Raw genomic sequence first — 19,226 nt, 5'->3', positions numbered from 1 at the left:
GAACAAAAACAATTTAAAACACATCAAACAGTTTCAATATCTTATCTTTCATTCACTTATTTCAATGACCTCCTCACACCTCCCTTTTTGTATTCCACTTCTGTTAATTGTTTCAGCAATTCCTTTCCATCTTCCTCTGTTTTCTATCCTATAATTATCTTAACACATTTTAACCTTATTTTTCCCTTTAATTCTCTATTAATCTAATTATACTTAATTCCTTATAACATTTCTACTAAAGCCATATAACTTCATTCCAACATTTTTCTAACATTCATTAATTTTACAGTATTTCTGTAAATAGTCTTTAAATTTTTTCCAATCTTCTTCCACCGACTCTTCTCCCTGGTCTCGGATTCTGCCAGCCATTTCCGCCAATTCCATATAGTCCATCAACTTCATCTGCCATTCTTCCCGGGTGGGTAAATCTTGTGTCTTCCAATACTTCGCGATGAGTATTCTTGCTGCTGTAGTTGCATACATAAAAAAAGTTCTATCCTTCTTTGGCACCAATTGGCCGACCATGCCCAGGAGAAAGGCCTCTGGTTTCTTCAGGAAGGTATATTTGAATACCTTTTTCATTTCGTTATAAATCATCTCCCAGAATGTCTTAATCCTTGGGCATGTCCACCAAAGGTTAAAAAATGTACCTTCAGTCTCATTACATTTCCAACATTTATTGTCGGGCAAATGGTAAATTTTTGCAAGCTTGACTGGTGTCATGTACCACCTATAAATCACTTTCATTAAATTTTCTCTTAGGGCATTACATGCCGTGAATTTCATACCTGTGGTCCATAACTGTTCCCAGTCAGCCATCATTATGTTATGTCCAACATCTTGTGCCCATTTAATCATAGCTGATTTCACCATTTCATCCTGAGTGTTCCATTTCAACAGCAAGTTATACATTCTTGACAAATTCTTAATTTTTGGTTCTAACAATTCTGTTTCCAATTTTGATTTTTCCATCTGGAAACCAACGTTTTTGTCCAGATTGTATGCCTCCATTATTTGATAATAATGGAGCCTATCTCGCACTCTGTTTTTCAATTTTTCAAAGCTCTGCAGTTTTAATCTGTCTCCATCTTGTTCCAGAATTTTCCAATATTTCGGCCATTTGGCCTCCATATTGAGTTTTCTCTGTGCCTTCGCTTCCATTGGTGACAACCATCTTGGGGTTTTCTTTTCTAACAAGTCCTTATATCTTATCCAGACATTAAACAATGCTTTTCTAACAATATGATTTTTAAACGCATTATGTGCTTTGACCTTATCATACCACAGGTATGCATGCCAAGCAAATACATTATTGAAACCTTCTAGGTCCAACACGTCAGTGTTTTCAAGAAGCAGCCATTCTCTCAGCCAGCAAAAAGCAGCTGATTCATAATAAAGTTTAAGGTCTGGCAGGGCAAATCCACCTCTTTCTTTGGCGTCAGTTAGTATCTTAAATTTTATTCGAGGCTTCTTGCCCTGCCAGACAAATCTAGAAATATCTTTCTGCCACTTCTTGAAACAATCCATCTTATCCAAAATTTGCAATGTTTGAAACAGAAACAGCATCCTTGGCAGCACATTCATTTTTATCACAGTAATTCGGCCTAACAATGATAACTTCAAATTTGTCCATATTTCTAAATCCTTTTTCACTTCTATCCAACATTTTTCATAATTATCCTTAAATAAATTCACATTTTTAGCAGTCATGTTAACCCCCAAATATTTCACTTTCTTAACCAATGTTAGTCCTGTCTCCTCCTGAAACTTCTCTCTCTCATACACAGTTAAACATTTACCACTCTCAACTGGAGCTACTGAAGAAACAGAAAAACAAGAAACTCTCTAACCTTTCCAACCTACAGGCTACTAATCAAAACAAGATCAACAATATTGTCAATCTCTCACAGCAAGCACTCAGCCCAGCCGAGGAATCAGTCCTTTCACGTGGACTGTCATTCTGCCCTGCCAAATCCCCACACATGATCCAGTTCTACGGGGACTTGGAAGCATTTTTCCGCCGTTTACGCCTGAAGGAGTATTTTCAACACACACAACAACAAGACAAATCAGAACAAACAACAACTTCACAACACAACACCTCTCAACCCACTGGAGAACAACAACCACCCTCCCAACAGAACACTGACCACCAACTACCACTGAAAAAGTGTTACACAAAAAGGGACTCCACATGGACCCCTCCTGATGGACGCAATACCACACTGGACTTGTACATTGACTGCTTCCGCCACAGAATCCAAACAGATGTAACCAGAAAACACCATCGCTTACAACAAAATCTAAACCATGCTGAAAGGAGAGCCATAGATAATCTCAGAAACAACCCAAACATTATAATTAAAGAAGCAGACAAAGGGGGAGCTGTCGTCATCATGAACAAAACTGACTACATTCAGGAGGCTCGCAGACAACTTTCCAATACCGCCTTTTACACAAAATTGGACTCAGACCCCACACAAGAATACAAGAAAGAACTGAACAAGATTGTTAAGGAGCTACCCCCACACATCCAAGAACAGATCCTCACCAACACACCAACAGAACCTCGACCAGGAACTTTCTATCTTCTACCTAAAATACACAAACCAGGAAATCCAGGACGCCCCATCATTTCAGGTATTGGCACTATTACAGTGGGTGTCTCCGGTTATATGGACTCTGTTCTGAAACCATATGCCATCAGTGCTCCCAGCTATGTACGTGACACCACAGATTTTCTGAGGAAAATACAATCTTTAAATAATCTTCCCAACAATACTATACTAGCTACTATGGACGTGGAATCTCTGTATACCAACATCCCACACAACGATGGTTTACAAGCTATAAGGAACACCATTTCAGATAAAACCACAGCGGACCTTGCCACCAAACTCTGCCAATTTGTCCTTACCCACAACAACTTCAAATTCGGTGATGACCTGTTCCTTCAGATCAGCGGCACAGCAATGGGCACCCGCATGGCCCCACAGTATGCCAACATCTTCATGGCAGATTTAGAACAACGTTTCCTAAACTCCTACCCACTCAAACCTCTCTTGTACCTACGATACATTGACGATATTTTTATCATCTGGACACATGGTCAACAGACCCTGGACACCTTTCACCAGAAATTCAATGATTTTCACCCCACAATCAACCTTACAATGAATCAATCTATGCAAGAAATACATTTTTTGGACACTACTATAAAAATACAGGATGGACGCATAGACACCACCTTATACCGTAAACCAACTGACCGACAAACATATCTACATGCCTCTAGCTACCATCCCAAACATACCAAACAGTCCATTGTATATAGCCAGGCACTACGTTACAGCCGCATCTGTTCCAATTCTACAGACAGAGACTCTCACCTAAGAGATCTACAGCAAACCTTCTCAGAACTAAAATACCCAGCAGATGAAGTTAGACAACAGATCAACAGAGCCAGACTGATACCCAGAGAGAACTTGCTGCAAGACAGACCCAAAAAAGAAAATAACAGAACTCCACTAGTCATCACATACAGCTCCCAAGTTAAAACAGTTCAACGCATCATCAGAGATCTACAACCTCTCCTGGACAATGACAGTTCTCTTTCTCAAGCTCTGGGAGGAAGACCTTTCATTGCCTACAGACAGCCACCCAATCTTAAACAACTCCTAACCCACAATAATACTACAACCAGACTTAACACGGACACTGGCACCAGAGCCTGCAATAAACCCAGATGCCAACTTTGCTGCCACATACACCCGGACAACACCATTACTGGCCCCAACAACATCACACATACCATCTTGGGACTATTTAATTGCTCATCGTCTAACATTGTGTATGCCATCAAATGCCAACAGTGTCCTTCAGCTCTCTATATTGGACAAACAGGCCAAACCTTACGCCAAAGAATAAACGGACATAAATCTGACATCAAGAATCACAAAACAGAGAAACCAGTAGGAGAACACTTCAATCTCCCAGGACATTCTATACAAGATCTCAAAGTAGCTGTTTTACTACAAAGGAATTTCAGAAATAGACTGGAAAGAGAAGCTGCTGAATTACAACTCATTACCAAACTTAAAACAATAGAGAAACCTGGTCTGAACAGAGACATCGGATTCTTATCTCATTATACATGACTAAGCCATTTCTCACCTTCTCACCCCTTGCCTTTTCCTGTAAGACCTATTACAGTCGTTAAGAGTCGTCAACAGGCTCATCTCAGCTATCTGCCAATCTCCGATTCCCACCACCCTTCTAAGTAATACCCCTCCCCACCTTCTCAATATATAGAAGGATCTGGTAACTTCTGTTTCAGTGTATCTGAAGAAGTGTGCATGCACACGAAAGCTTATACCAAGAACTAACTTAGTTGGTCTTTAAGGTGCTACAGGAAAGAATTTTTTACTTCATACACAGTTAAGTTTTTCTCTAAAACTTTAGTTTTCATCTTGTTCAACTTAAAACCTGCTACCTGTCCGAATTCTTGAATCAGTTCCAATACCCTTTTAGTACTAGATTCTGGCTCCTGTAAAGTCAATACTAAGTCATCAGCAAATACTTTCAATTTGTACTGTTTAGCTCCCACTTGTATACCTTTAACCTCTTGGTCCTTTCTGATCATATTTAACAAAACCTCAAGGACCGATATAAAGAGCAATGGAGAAATTGGGCAACCTTGTCGTGTCCCTTTCTCAATCTTAAACTCTTCTGTCACTACATTGTTCACAATTAATTTTGCCTTTTGTTCTGAATAAATTGCACCTATACCATTTTCAAAACCTTGGCCTATCCCCATCCCCTGTAGATTCTTCTTCATAAAGCTCCAAGAAATGTTGTCAAAAGCTTTCTCTGCGTCCACAAATATCAAGACTGCCTTAGTATTGATATTCACTTGAAGTTTTTCTAGAATATTAATTATATTCCTCATATTGTCAGACAAATGTTTGCCCGGGAGAAAGCCCGCTTGGTCTTTATGAATTTCTTCTACTAACACCTTTTTTAATCTTTTAGCCAAAATATCTGCAAAAATTTTATAATCCACATTAAGCAGCGATATGGGGCGGTAGTTCTTGAGGCTTTCAGGGACATCCTAAGGCAGGGGTCAGCAAACGTTTTCAGCAGGGGGCCGGTCCACATTCCCTCAGACCTTGTGGGGGGCCGGACTATAATGTTTTTTTTGGGGGGGGGAATGAACAAATTCCTATGCCCCACATACAACCCAGAGATGCATTTTAAATAAAAGGACACATTCTACTCATGTAAAAACACACTGATTCCCAGACCGTCCGCAGGCTGGATTTAGAAGGTGATTGGGCCAGATCCGGCCCCCGGGTCTTAGTTTGCCTATCCATGTCCTAAGGAAAAGAGGGGCATTCCGGGATCAAATCAGAAACCAATCCGTAACTACGCTCCTTACTTCTTCCATTGGTTTCAACCTGGGCTCACTACCTGTAAATTCCAATAAGTCTCTATAAGTCACCCATTTCCTATCCATATTAATTATCTTGATTGTGATTGCTTCAATGGGGGATAAACATAAAGGTGTTATCCCTTCCAACAAATTTTTATATTTCTCCCAGACTCTATACAGATTCCTCCTAATGATGTGGATCATAAATCTTTTATAAATCTTTGCTTTCCCATACCAAAGACATGCTTGCAAGCCAAACTTTAAATTATGGCCTTCCAAATCTAAAATATATGCATTTTCCAAGAAAATCCATTCCTTTAACCAACATACACTAGCTGCCTCATAATACAGTTGCAAAGCCTCTTCTTCTTTTTTTATCAATCGGAATTTGATGGGGGGGATGGGGGGAAGTCAAGTGATTCAGGGTAATCTTGATATGTGGATTTTTTTTTATATTATTATGTAACTATTCTTTTTCTCTCTTTTTTCTTTCATGTTATTTATACCTTTGAAAATAAACAAAGACCATTTTTTTTTAAAAAAAAAAAACACTTTTTGTTGGGGGGTGTTATTCGGTTGCCTCTGTTTTGATTTTGATTGTGTGTTGTGTGACAGAGGCAATATGCTTATGAATACTGGTTGCTTGGAAGAGAAGTGGGAGAATGCTATTGCCTTCACGCCCTGTGACAACAGAATACTGCACTGGCTAGGCCTTGCGTCTGATCCATTGGGGGTCCTCGTGTGTTGTCTTTCCAATCGATGTTTGTGAAGAGCCTACAGGTAATGCTATTAGGTGGAGAATGGATATTTTTTTCTGGCATCCTACTTTACCAACAAAAGCAGCTGATCAAGAGGTGCAATTGGGAAGGTCAGGAATGGGAGTGAGGCTGCAGAAAATAAGAAGAAAAAGGAGGAGAAGAAGAGGAGGAGGAGGAGTTTGAATTTGATATCCTGCTTTATCACTACCCGAAGGAGTCTCAAAGCAGCTAACATTCTCCTTTTCCTTCCTCCTCCACAACAAACACTCTGTGAGGTGAGTGAGGCTGAGAGACTTCAGAGAAGTGTGACATGCCCCCTATTGGCCCTGTTTTGTTCCCTCCCAAAGTGTTTTAGCGTTGAACTCCGAGAATGCCTCTTTCTTGTGTGGATGACTTCAGGGTAGAGAACCGTGTGTGTGTGGAAACTAGACTAGCGAAGAAAGGTAAAATTTTCATGAGTTGTTCTGCCCACTTCTTTCCCTGCCCACCACTGTCATGGGGTCACCTGAAGGTTGTCCAGAAGGAAATGTGGCTTTCAGTGTGAAAATTTTGCTAACACCTGCAGCAAAATGTAATTTCAGAAGCTCGCAATATTCAGAAATAACCATGCAATGTGTCTGTATGTGCATACACCCTAAAATAATATTTTGGTCCTGGTCAGTTAAAGGCCACACAGAATTTTCTCCCCGCTCTGACCAACTCTAAGAGCAGGGAGCCACTTCTTAAGTTCTCGTAAACATGTTTTCCTCCAACTCTGCACATGTCCCTCAAGCCACACAGAGACTCCAGGATGTTGCCAAGGTGACACGTCTCCCCCTTACAATTATTCTTATTCCTGCCAAAGCTCCAGAGATTTGACCAAAGATTGCTTGTGGAACCAATCAACTAAACATCAGAATCAAGAGCAAGGCAAGGTAATTTCTTGCACTGTGCCTGGGAAAATATGCACTATACTGCTGAGAGCCTACACACGCACAATTCCTCAGTGTCCTGACTGATCATGAGATAGTTTGAGCATCTGATGTCCAGCCTCTGGAGACACCACTATTTGATAAAACTTTTCAGCTGTTGTTCTGCGAGTGAAATAACTCTGAGCAATTTCCCGTTTCTAAACATAAGTTTCTGCTGTTGCTGCAAAATGCCTGCACTGAAATATCTGGCCCCTGGGTTCCCTTCCAACTCTACAATCCCATGACCTTTCATACCTTTGTTTAATACACCCCTTTATTCAGATCCCCTTTCTGATTCTCCTTGAGCCTCGGCAACCTTTTCATCAGGCAATATCTTGTGGCATTTTAAGCGACGAGTAGATCACTCTTCATTCCCAGGAAGTCCTTGTTGGAGTTGCTGCAAATAGAATCCCTGATCTGGGCCTTGTGTGGAGTAGAAGTGAATTTGCTTTCCAGCCCAATAATGAGTTTCAACAGGCTTAAAATAGTTACAAATTAATGTTACAAAACACAAGGCAACACATTACTCCTTAAGAGCCAGCAACGCAGTCCACTCTTCTTTTTAATCCTCAATACAGTTTATTAACATAGGTTTTTTAAGACAGTAAAGGAGCAGCAATACAGAGATCCTGTTCCCCAATAAATATATCAAAGTTTATTTGAGAATTTAGGGACGTTTAGTCGTGTACACACAGAGAAATCTATAAAGGTTAATTTAGGATTGATACTTTACCACCAAGCACTGGCGGAGGAAGGTGAGTGCAGGGGGTGCGGTTCACACCGGGTGTCAGCGCTGAGGGTGGGTGACATCGCCACGCCACCACTAACCCCACCCCATGCTCGCTGCATGGGCAGCGGGCTGCTAGGGATGATGCTGCCACACGCAGGCGGTGTCAGTGTGACATTAACATATGAGAGTGCTGGAGGTGAAATAGTTAAGCAAGTTACCCAATCAGAACCCGGGGGTGGAGTCAGAGGGACTATAAAACCAGCTCTGGGAGGAGCGAAGGGAGGAGTGAGTTGGGTGGTTGGTTGGAGTGGGAGTGAATTGGGAGAGAGTCTGTGGGTAGGTTGAGTTAGTGTAGTGAAATAGGCTGAGTCAGGAACAGTTAGGGGCTAGGCAGACAAGTAAATATCTGAGAGGTGGTTTAGTGAGTGAGAGCAGGTAGCAGAAGTTATAGGTCTGGATAGGCACCCCATGATTGTAATGGACTGATACCGTTTATGAAACCACATGCTTGTTAAACTGCAATAAATAAACAGAAGTTTATGTTCCAATTTAACCCTGGCTAGACTCAGTATTGTACCAGGTAGGGCCTGGGTGGTGGCAGCGAGAAATAAAGTGGTGGCACAGGGATCAATAGACGGTGAAGCATCCGGGGACCCTGTGTGATCGCCACAGGCAGCTAGGGTTAATTTAGGATTGATACTTTACCACCAAGCACTGGTGGAGGAAGACGGGTTCGGGGTGTGTGGTGCACACCAGTTGTCAGTGCTGAGGGTGGGTGACATCGCCACGCCACCACCAACCCAAGCCCACACTCGCGGCACCAGCGGCAGGCTGCTAGGGACGATGTTGCGGTAAGCGGCTAGCGGCGCCCCTCCCAACGCTCTCCGCGTGGGTGGTTAGCGGTGCACCCCCATGCTATCTGCACGGGCGGTGGGCAGCTAGGGATGCTTGCTGTGTTGGTGGCTAGCCCTGCCCCTGCGCCACTCCAGGGGGCGGGGCAGGTAACTCCGCCCCTGCCACCTAGTCACTGACACAGACACAAACACATAAACTGAAAGAGAAATGGCTGGATGAGATCAAGCACCACACAGAAGACAAAGAGCAACAACCACAAACGACTGACCAACTGCAGTACCTGAAAGTGAAAGCAGTGTCTACACTAAGCCAATCTCAGGGCAGGGTAGCTTTAACTTTCTGGAACTCAGTCAGAAGATGGAACGCCATGACAGGGACAGCTGAAAGATGTTCCTTCTTATTCATGTGGGTACAAATAATACTGCCACACACAGCCTTCAACATATAACAAGGGATTATGGGCCAGATAAGGGGCTGTGACTCTCAGGCAGCTAACAGTCACTAAGAGAAAGAACTGCATTTTCAGAGGCTCAGGGTTAATCCAGAAATCCCAGCTCCAAATGAAACAAACTTACTCAAAAGTCCCCAATTTTACCCCAAAAAGTCCAATGATGAAACACAACACTCCAGGATCATAATTAGCATAACACAGGATTGTTACAATCCTAACAGAAGCTATCCTAAGTTTTTGTTACCAGGTGCTCCTTTGTATTCAGATCAGGCCTCAGCATGATAATATAGCATTTGGGGATGAAGATACATCCCAGAAGCCCAGCACTGGAGGACAAGATGGAGAAAACCTGCACGGCTACCATGTACTTCCCTTTGGTGCTCAGGTAGGTGGGCACAAAGGACACCCAAACACTGCAGAAGACCAGCATGCTGAAGGTGATCAGCTTGGCTTCATTGAAGGCCCCAGGCAGCTTCCTGGCTAGGAAAGCCACCGTGAAGCAGATGGTAGCCAGGAAGCCCATGTAGCCAAGGGCACCATAGAACATGGCGGTAGACCCTTCGTTGCATTGCAGGATGATCTCCCCAGGCTGGGAGTGCATATCAGAGTCAGGGAATGGGGGAGACAGTCCCAGCCATAGGATGCAGATGAGAACTTGGACACTCAAACAGGAAATGACTATGTTGTTGGCCAGACCCTTCCCCAGCCATCTCCTCATCCTGTTCCCTGGCTTGGTGGCCAGGAAGGCCAGAACCACAGTGATGGTTTTTGCCAAGACAGAAGAAATAGCAATAGAGAAGATGATGCTGAAGGCCATTTGTTGGAGAAGGCAGGTTGCTTTCCTTGGCTGGCCAATGAAGAGGAAGGAGGACAAAAAGGAGAGTAGTAGGGAGATGAGGAGGATGTAGGAGAGGTCCCTGTTGTTGGCTTTGACTAGGGGAGTTTCCTTGTATTTAATGAAAATTCCAAACACAATGCCTGTTGTTAAAGATAAGAACAGGGCAGTGGAAACTAAGATGATCCCCAACTGTTCTTCATAAGCCAGGAAAGAGATATTCTTAGGGATACATTGATCATGGCCTTTGTTCGGATGTTGATCTTCTTGGCATTTGGTGCAAAGTTCTGCATCTGCGGAGGAGAAAAACCATCCATAACCATCTGTGTTCTGCAGTGTACCTCGGGTTACAGACGCTTCAGGTTACAGACGCTTCAGGTTACAGACGCCGCTAACCCAGAAATACGGTAGTACCTCGGGTTAAGAACTTTGCTTCAGGATGAGAACAGAAATCACACGGCATGACAGCAGCAGGAGGCCCCATTAGCTAAAGTGGTACCTCAGCTTAAGAACAGTTTCAGGTTAAGAACCGACCTCCAGAACGAATTAAGTTCTTAACCTGAGGTACCACTGTACTACCTTTGGGGGGGGGGGAGAGATGCTGATGTGGGAAAGGTCAGGAAATAAGTTTGTGTAATAGGGAAAGAGTGGCAATTTTTTTTTTCCTTTTAAAAAAACATTTTCACTTGTAACTGCTTGTCCTCCAGAGATATATGTGGAACACAAGCTTTCTCAGAGTGATTCTCCACCCTGTTTCTATCATCTCAAGGAACACCCTCTCCCTTGAAGTCACCCACCTTCCTGAGAGGAGATCGTCCCTTCCGCACACGGAGCACAAGCATAGCAGCAAACCGGCTCTCCTTCCTGAACCACCTTGGCGTATCCAGGCTGACAGCTTTTGGTACACCTGGAGCGAGGCACAGTCTAAGCATAAAGAAAAGAAGGTACACCAAAGGGAAAGTGCTGGAAGCATTTGTGTATGGAATTCATTCATAGTCTGGAAAGGACCCACTGACCACACCCACTTCTTCTTTTTATCAAGGAAGCACTTTTAATGCAAAACAGCATCAGAGGTATACCACTTTGGTGTACCTGCTTGCTTGTTTCAGCATTTTTATTCCACCTTTTAATACAAATGTAGGCTCAAGGCAGAAGCCAGAACATAACAAAAAGAAGATGGAGACAAGCCAGCTACTCTGATCTCTGGGAGAGAGAGCTGGGTGCTGCTGGCCGAGACCCTACCTGCCCGCAGACTGTCTCATCAGAATGGTGCATGCTCTAGTTATCTCTCGCTTGGACTACTGCAACTAATCCAGAATGCGGCAGCTAGATTGGTGACTGGGAGCGGCCGCTGAGACTATATAACACCAGTCTTGAAAGACCTTCACTGGCTCCCAGTACGTTTCCGAACACAATTCAAAGTGTTGGTGCTGACGTTTAAGCCCTAAATGGCCTCGGCCCAGTATACCTGAAGGAGCGTCTCCACCCCCATCGTTCTGCCCAGACACTGAGGTCCAGTGTCGAGGGCCTTCTGGCGGTTCCCTCACTGCGAGAAGCCAAGTTACAGGGAACCAGGTGGAGGGCCTTCTCGGTAGTGGCACCCGCCCTGTGGAACGCCCTCCCACCAGATGTGAAAGAGAAAAATAAATACCAAACTTTTAGAAGACATCTGAAGACAGCCCTGTTTAGGGAAGCTTTTAATGTTTAATAGGTTATTGTATTTTAGTATTCTGTTTCAAGCTGCCCGGAGTGGCTGAGGAAACCCAGCCGGGTGGGCGGGGTATAAATAATAAATTATTATTATTATTATTATTATTATTATTATTATTATTACACCTCATGTGAACTGATAAACACAGGATGTGTTTTCTCAGGATCCCCAAACTCTAGGATTTCTTTGAATATCTTGGGTTCCCCTGCCATCTGGGCTGTGGCAAGAGGGATTGGTAGAGGCAACTATTGCTGGGTAGTTAAGATACAACTGGTCCAATTGGTCCACATTACAAGGCTGTTTTGTAACAGTTGTGCGAAAGAAGAGCATGAACCTTCCTAACTTTCCACTCTGTTACGTTCACTACCTTGTTGAACTGTTTGGGCCACTCAATGGCTCCGGGGTTAATGGTGAATTTTATGCCAGTGGACGCCTCTCTCTCAACACTCCCAATTTTCACTCGAGTGCTAGACGCATTGGGAAACATCACCCAGTTCTCAATGTCATAGTTGCCTGCCTGCTCCCCATTCTCATCCAAACACAATCTGCCCATGGAAGTGTTTGAGCTTTGGACTTCTCTTAGGAAAGGGTGAAGCTGCAATGACAGTGAAAAAACACCAGCAATAAGAAAATACGAAAGTGTGTTGGATATCTCAGTCCTGCTTGCTTTCAGCTTTGTCAGATAAATCAGTAAGTTTGGTTCAGAATTTAAAGCAGGGGTCAGCAAACGTTTTCAGCAGGGGGCTGGTCCACTGTCTCTCAGACCTTGTGGGGGGCCGGACTATATTTTTTTTTGGGGGGGGAATGAATGAATTCGTATGCCCCACAAATAACCCAAAGATGCATTTTAAATAAAAGCACACATTCTACTCATGTAAAAACACACTGATTCCTGGACTGTTCGCGGGCCGGATTTAGAAGGTGATTGGGCCGGATCCGGCCCCCAGGCCTTAGTTTGCCTACCCATGATTTAAAGTTATGAACTCTGCCACAGTTAAAATGAAAAGCAAGTTGGCCTGAACTAAGGGTGCAGCTGTCTGCAAGCTTTGGAACAAAAGTTTCCTAATGTTATGCCTTCACGTGTAACTGCAAGTTGGTTGCTTGCAAACTAACACTAAAGTGCAAATAATTTTATTTAGACCTGCTGCTGCATGTCAAAACTAACTTGTACTTTTCCACTGCAAAATTGGGGAAGTTTACATGTGCGTGTTGATATTTTACATGCATATTCTTGTACTGTATGAGCTCAGAGACCATCTTGACTCTCACGCAAGTAAATGAACTCCTGAGCTCTCAAAATAAAAGAGCTTTTGGTGAATGAGGTGTTGCTGTTTTTTAATTCTACAACAGCTGTTATTATTTAGGGCCGGTGCACATCTAATGTCAGCCACAAATCATATCCATTCTATTCTACTGATAAAACTGTTAATTCAAGCAAAGATCATTAATAACAAAACCAACAATTTATTACTTGTACCCCAGCCACTCTGAGTGCTTTCCAACGAAGTATAAAAAACACAACAGATATCCAGAAAGCCCAACAGAGGCAGTTCTAAAAACAAGTCATTGGGAATGTCGTATATTTTAACCAGCTGACATAATGCCATTGCCACAGTTGTCCAATTTATCTCAAGTGAATATTATTCCACAGTACGGGGGCCACTGCAGAGAAGACTTTCACAGGTATAAGCCACTTTCAATATCAGCACATGAGTTGGACATTTGACTATACTGAGTACTCCTCTTCCTTGCACAAACATCTGAAGGGAGCCCTCATAATGGTTGCCACATAATCTAGAATCCTGATAGGAAACATTTTTGCTCACTGCTAAATTTGGGGCAACGGGTTACCATTTGCAGAAAGGTGGAGGAAATACCTGCCATGGCTCTAGCCTTTTGTCTCTTTCACCCACCAGCGCCATCAGCTTTGATCTAGATGAATGTGCAACATTTAAGGCATGTGCCACAGTTTGAACACTAAAGAAAGTGGTGGAGCTGTCCTGAGACACGGCTCTCTCCAGCTCCTCTTGAGGCAGTTTTTCCAGTTTCTGCTTCTCTGTGCATCTTTCCCGACCTTTCGAGGCCAACACATGCTTTGAATATAAACAATGAAATGCTTCCTTCCAAAACTGCCTAAGAAGGTAGGAATCTGGTTTGTAGTTTTGATGAGCCTTTCTTATCTTGAACTTCATTACAAAAGACAAAGATCCATGGATATGCTGAAAGGCATCAGGATGAATAGACAAGTTCAAGTTCATGTCTTGAAAAGGGGTCGTGATCCAGACTTTGGGCCCAATTTGTTTCCCATGTCGCACCTGTAGTGCAACGATTAGTCCCAATCCCATGTAAGCAGGTACATAGTAAACAAATACGCTGACTTGTCTCCAGATGAAAAATGGTTCGCTTGGGGAAAGCATGTCATATAGATCTATCTGAGTTACTTTTTTTGACAAAGCAACACAAATCCCTTTGCTTATCATCAGAGGCACCAAGGTGCGCACAAACCTTTCTCCACTGTCATCATCCGGAGCCAAGAGGCCAACCCACGTCCATCCAAAATGCAAGAGCAACATGACAATCCCTGGGTAATGAGCTTCTTCCTTGGGGACCATCCGATAAACAAAAGGGGACTGGGTTTCAACTTCAAGAACTTGCCTAGTGAAACCATAGCTGATCTAGTCAGAGAAAGAAGAGATTAGTATTTTGCTGTACCTTCATGATAAGGAACATCTTTATTAAGCTGAAAGGACAAATATCTTCCATCTCCCCTTGTCCTCCCTTCATACCTGTGGGATTTTGTAGATGGCTGACATGGCTGAAATCTCTTTTGAGATGACAGAATTGGCCCCTTCAAGAACAGCCAGCAGGTTATTCTGTCTTCCACAGATATAGTTTGGGACATTGCTATTCCCGCCTCCAAGCAAGTCTAGCATGGCAGCAGAAGTCATCCTCTCATCCAAATAGTTATCATAGAGGTTGTAGCCCAGGGTGATGTTGGGTAAGAGCCTGGGATCCTGGTTGATCTCCTGGATGGTGAACAAGAAGGACAAGACGTACCAGTAGGACTTAAATATCCACCTGCAAAAAATTAATCAATTTAAAAGTTCATGAAATACTAGGAAATTGATGTGAGGGCTGCTGTTCTTTCAGTGGCCTTGGCTACTTCAAAGTGAGTGTGTGAAAAATTACTCAAGTGTTCTTTAAAAAGGACTGGCACTTTGGTGCAATTTGAGTGCAGATGAAGAATCACCAAGCTCATCAATACATATTTATTTAGGAATGAAACCTGTGTGATAAATTTGAACAGTTCATAGTTTGGAGACTCCTCTACTGAGGAAGATCCCCAGGACCAGATTGTTTCATTTAAAGCATGCTTTCCCTGCTCTTTGGCAAGAAGAGAATTCTGTCCTAAACCTTATACAGTGGTACCTCGGGTTACATACACTTCAGGTTACATATGCTTCAGGTTACAGACTCCGCTAACCCAGAAATATTACCTCAGGTTAAGAACTTTGCTTCAGGATGAGAACAGAAATTGTGCTCCAGTGGCACAGCAGCAGCAGGACGCCCCATTAGCTAAAGTGGTGCTTCAGGTTAAGAACAGTTTAAGGTTAAGAACAGACCTCCGGAATGAATTAAGTACTTAACCCAAGGTACCACTGTAATTGAAAAATACATGACACAAAGGGGAAATGGGGCTGGAATGGAGAAGAATATATTTAGCTAAGAGGGATTTTTACAGAATCTATCATTGGTCTACTATTGCTTTCCTCAAAATTATTGTAATTTATTTGTCCTAATAAGATTAATAAATTGCTGGCACCTTGGAAATAGTCCAGCAGCCTCTGAAGAGCCACAGGCCATTTTCCTGGTAAACAAGAACCATTCCCTTGGTAGTAGAAAAATTACTCACGGCTTAATCCTTGTGAAGGGGGTCTCGGAAAAGACATATGGATGTTGTTGATCAATAGATGTTGGAGATACGATCCCACTGATCATAAAATCTCCAGGCCGGTAATAACTGGGTGCTTCAGATTGATCCCTGACCAGTTTCAAGGTGCATTTTGCCTTCAGGTTGCCACTGACTCCATGGGGCATTAGCAGGAGAAGCAACAAGAGAATCAGCAGGGATCTCATTCTGCGTCCTGCACTGTCCCAATCTGGCTGGTTTTCAGCAATGGCTTTGGAGCCTTTAAATGCCATGCAAATATATATCCACTCCCCCAACCTTTCACCTGCTCTAAACCTTGACTCAGCCTGCCTCTGACATGAGAAATATGATTTGCACCAACTTTTCTTTCCAGAAACTGTGCAATGAATAACACCATGCTTTTATTGGTTCTGATGTTTAGGCAATCTCCAGGAACATCTCTTGAGCTTTCAGAAGAAGCAATCACTATGATTTTCATAATTGCAAATGGTGGAAGTTTTGCCGCTGCAACTTCCCAGAGTCTTCGTTTGATTCAAGGGGCAGGTGCAAAGCTGGAGAAAAATATGTTTGCAGAGAGCATCTCCACAGTTTGGCATAATTCAAAGTAAGGGGGGGGGGGCATTTGACCTGGACTGTGCTCACAAGAACCTAAGAAAAGCCCTCCAACTGAATCAGAACAATTCTGTTCCTTCTCTGTACGTGGGAATCCTAACCCTGCAAGAATAGGAGAGGTGGACTCTCCCGTAGGGGTAAAGTCAGCAACTATTTGGGGCAATTAGCTCTATAGGGGATTAGCTCTATTTAAGCTCACTCTACACCACACTCTCACTGACACAGTCTGGGGAAAATGTATTAGTGTCCGGCCCAATATAGGCCTTTCTATCTCCCTCTTTCCTCAGATCCTGTGGGACTTTGGTGGCCTTCCATGTAGGGCAAGTAGGTCCTGATGGGACTGGTCACTCTTTCTCAATGGATTTTTTGGTGGGGACATTCCTCCACATTTGGTGTCAAATCCCGCAGGGCCCTAGTCTCTTGTGACAGAGAGTCCCACCAAGTCGGGGCCAGTACTGAAAAGGTACTGGCCCTAGTTGAAACCATTCTAACCACCTTGCGACTTGGGACCTCCAAAATGTTGTCGTTTGTGGACCTTAAGGTCCTCCGCGGGGCATACCAAGAGAGGTGGTCCTGTAGGTACGTGGGTCCTAGGCCGCATAGGGCTTTAAAGGTCAAAACCAGCATCATAAACCTGACCCTGTACTCCACTGGGAGCCAGTGCAGACAAAGAGCTCTTCCCTATTACATAACTGTTCCAATCAAGATTTCACTGTAGGTCTCTGACAAAGTGAGCAGCAGCCCAGTGTTATGAGAGCGTATGCTAAACTGGGTAGCCCAAAACATAGAGAGGACACCAGGCTGGCAATTACTGGCTTATGCCACAGGAAATTTGCCAGAATACAGTTTTTCTTGTTGGCCAACTCTTCCCTTTTTAGCCAATTCAGGGCTAGGGGAGGCATCTGGGGGAGGATCCCCCCCCCCCCCCGTGCCTATAGACACAGTATATATTGCATCAAATAGCTACGGCATGTGACTCCAGTTGCAAAGGGGTTTTGCAGCCATGGTACCTCATCTGGGTTGCTGTTATTGGGTAGAGTACAATGGGCATGTAACCAGGTTAAGCATGGAACAGGAATTATTTCTTTGTCTTTGTAGTGTAGGCATGTAAAAAGGGAACAGGAGGACAGAGCAGACACACAAACCCCCTCCTTTTTTCTTTTTCTTTAGCAGCACAGAGCTCCTCCCTGCTTTGAAGCTGGCTTGGTAAAAGGAAATGGGGTGTGTGATGCTGGGCAACTCAACACACAAGGAAAGGCATAAAGGGTTAACAAGGAAGGAATAAAGGGAGCTGCCTTATACTGAATCTGACCGCTGGCAGTGGCTCTCCAGGATTCCAGGTAGTGATCTCACACAGCCCTGCAGGGAGATGCCATTGGAGATTGAAAATGGGGCCTCCTGCATGCTATTGATTGACTGATTGATTGATTTAATATACCGCCTTATGCCTGGGGGTCTCAGAGCAAGGCAGGTCCTCTGTCACCAAGCATGTTGCGAGGAACTTCTGGTCTCCAGCTCACTTCCAAAGTTTCCAGTCAGAAGCTTCATTTGTAAAAGCCTCGTGTTTTTTCCAGGTTATTTTAACCTTACAGATTTCTCCCAAAACAAGTAGATCTAAATAAAATAGTGCATGTGGGGTTATTTGGGGCGGGTGGAAGATGGCAGGATCCCCAAGGATATGCTCTATGAAAAGCTGGCTTCAGGCACCAATCCCATTGGCAGACCAACTTTGCGTTACGAAGATGTGTGCAAACAGACATGAAGGCCAGCAACATCAACCCAGTTGTGTGGGTTGCAGACAACCACAGGGCCTGGGGACAGGCAGGTTGTGCAATGATTCTTCAACATCAGCTTCGTTGGACTGGTCATGTTGTACGGTTGCCTGATGATCGTCTTCCAAAGCAACTACTCTATTCCGAACTTAAAAATGGAAAGCGTAATTCTGGTGGTCAACAAAAGAGGTTTAAAGACTCCCTCAAGGCAAATCCTTAAAAATGTAGTATAAACACCAGCAATTGGGAAACCCTGGCCTGAGAGTCCTCCAGTTGGAGAACAGCCTTTACCAAGGTGTCATGGGCTTTGAAGACACTGCAACTCAGGATGCAAGGGAGAAATGTGCTAAGAGGAAGGCACGCTCGGCAAATCCACACCGTAATCAACTCCCGCCCGAAAACCTATGTCCCCGCTGTGGAAGGACGTCTGGATCCAGAATTGGCCTCCACAGTCACTTACGGACTCATTGTTAAAACCGTATTTATGGAAGACAATCTTACTCGGCTACGAGGGATCGCCAAAGAAGAAGTGTCCCTAGCAATGACCAGAGGAGGAATGACTGCTGGGAGGAACACAGAGAGCAGAAACACCACCCTCATCTGCCCCAGCTGCAACAAAACATGTCTCTCCTGTGTCGGTCTCTACAGCCACAGCAAGCACTGAAACCATCCAACAGCCTGACCTCACATGAAAGCACACCATTGTCTCCTGAGACAGGTGGATGCCAACACGACAACCCTGAGTTTATGGAGCAGGTGCACCTAACACCGAAGAAGGAGAGGCCCATTGTTTCAGCACCTGAGGCAAAATGCCCCATATTACCTCTGGGGTGGAGTGGGGCATGAGGCTCTGCAAGGGCTTCCTGCAAGGAAAAGCCTTCACCCAGCCTGGGTGGGAAAGGAGCTTCAGAAAGCGCTTCTTTCTTTTGAGGGCTTAGTTTCCTAGCAAGGCGGAGGCTATCTTTGACATCATTGCAAGAGTGCACTCAGGGCATGTTTATGCATTGGAGCTCAGCCCTGCAGGTTTTTTCTTCCTTATCTGCTTTTGGCTGTGTGGAAAAAGAATTTGTGGATTTTGGCTATTGTTTGGGGGAGGGGGGATACAAATAAACTGTGTTTTTCTAGGGTGATGGAGGATCCAGAACGTTGCTATGTCATCTGGTGGGATTTCTTACACTTCGAACCGAGAT

At 43.9% G+C, this 19,226-nt stretch overlaps 1 protein-coding gene across 1 annotated transcript in view; it reads right to left on the bottom strand.

Moving 5' to 3' along the window:
- Positions 1–18,739, bottom strand: part of LOC308465546 (vomeronasal type-2 receptor 26-like) — a gene marked incomplete at both ends in the record, with an annotated part of 29,681 nt that extends 10,942 nt beyond the window's left edge. The window contains 7 exons of the mRNA XM_080985521.1: positions 10,808–10,934; positions 12,089–12,316; positions 12,887–12,899; positions 13,573–14,396; positions 14,508–14,747; positions 17,703–17,768; positions 18,725–18,739. Of these exons, the coding sequence (XP_080841647.1) occupies positions 10,808–10,934; positions 12,089–12,316; positions 12,887–12,899; positions 13,573–14,396; positions 14,508–14,747; positions 17,703–17,768; positions 18,725–18,739 (1,513 nt within the window). The remainder of the gene's footprint in view (positions 1–10,807; positions 10,935–12,088; positions 12,317–12,886; positions 12,900–13,572; positions 14,397–14,507; positions 14,748–17,702; positions 17,769–18,724) is intronic.
- Between the last annotated feature and the right edge of the window lie 487 nt (positions 18,740–19,226).

Source organism: Podarcis pityusensis, assembly GCF_964106645.2.
Source record: "Podarcis pityusensis genome assembly, chromosome: 2".
NCBI lineage: Eukaryota > Metazoa > Chordata > Lepidosauria > Squamata > Lacertidae > Podarcis > Podarcis pityusensis.
Note: the sequence above shows the minus strand (reverse complement) of the source record. Positions and strands in the feature narration are given on the sequence as shown.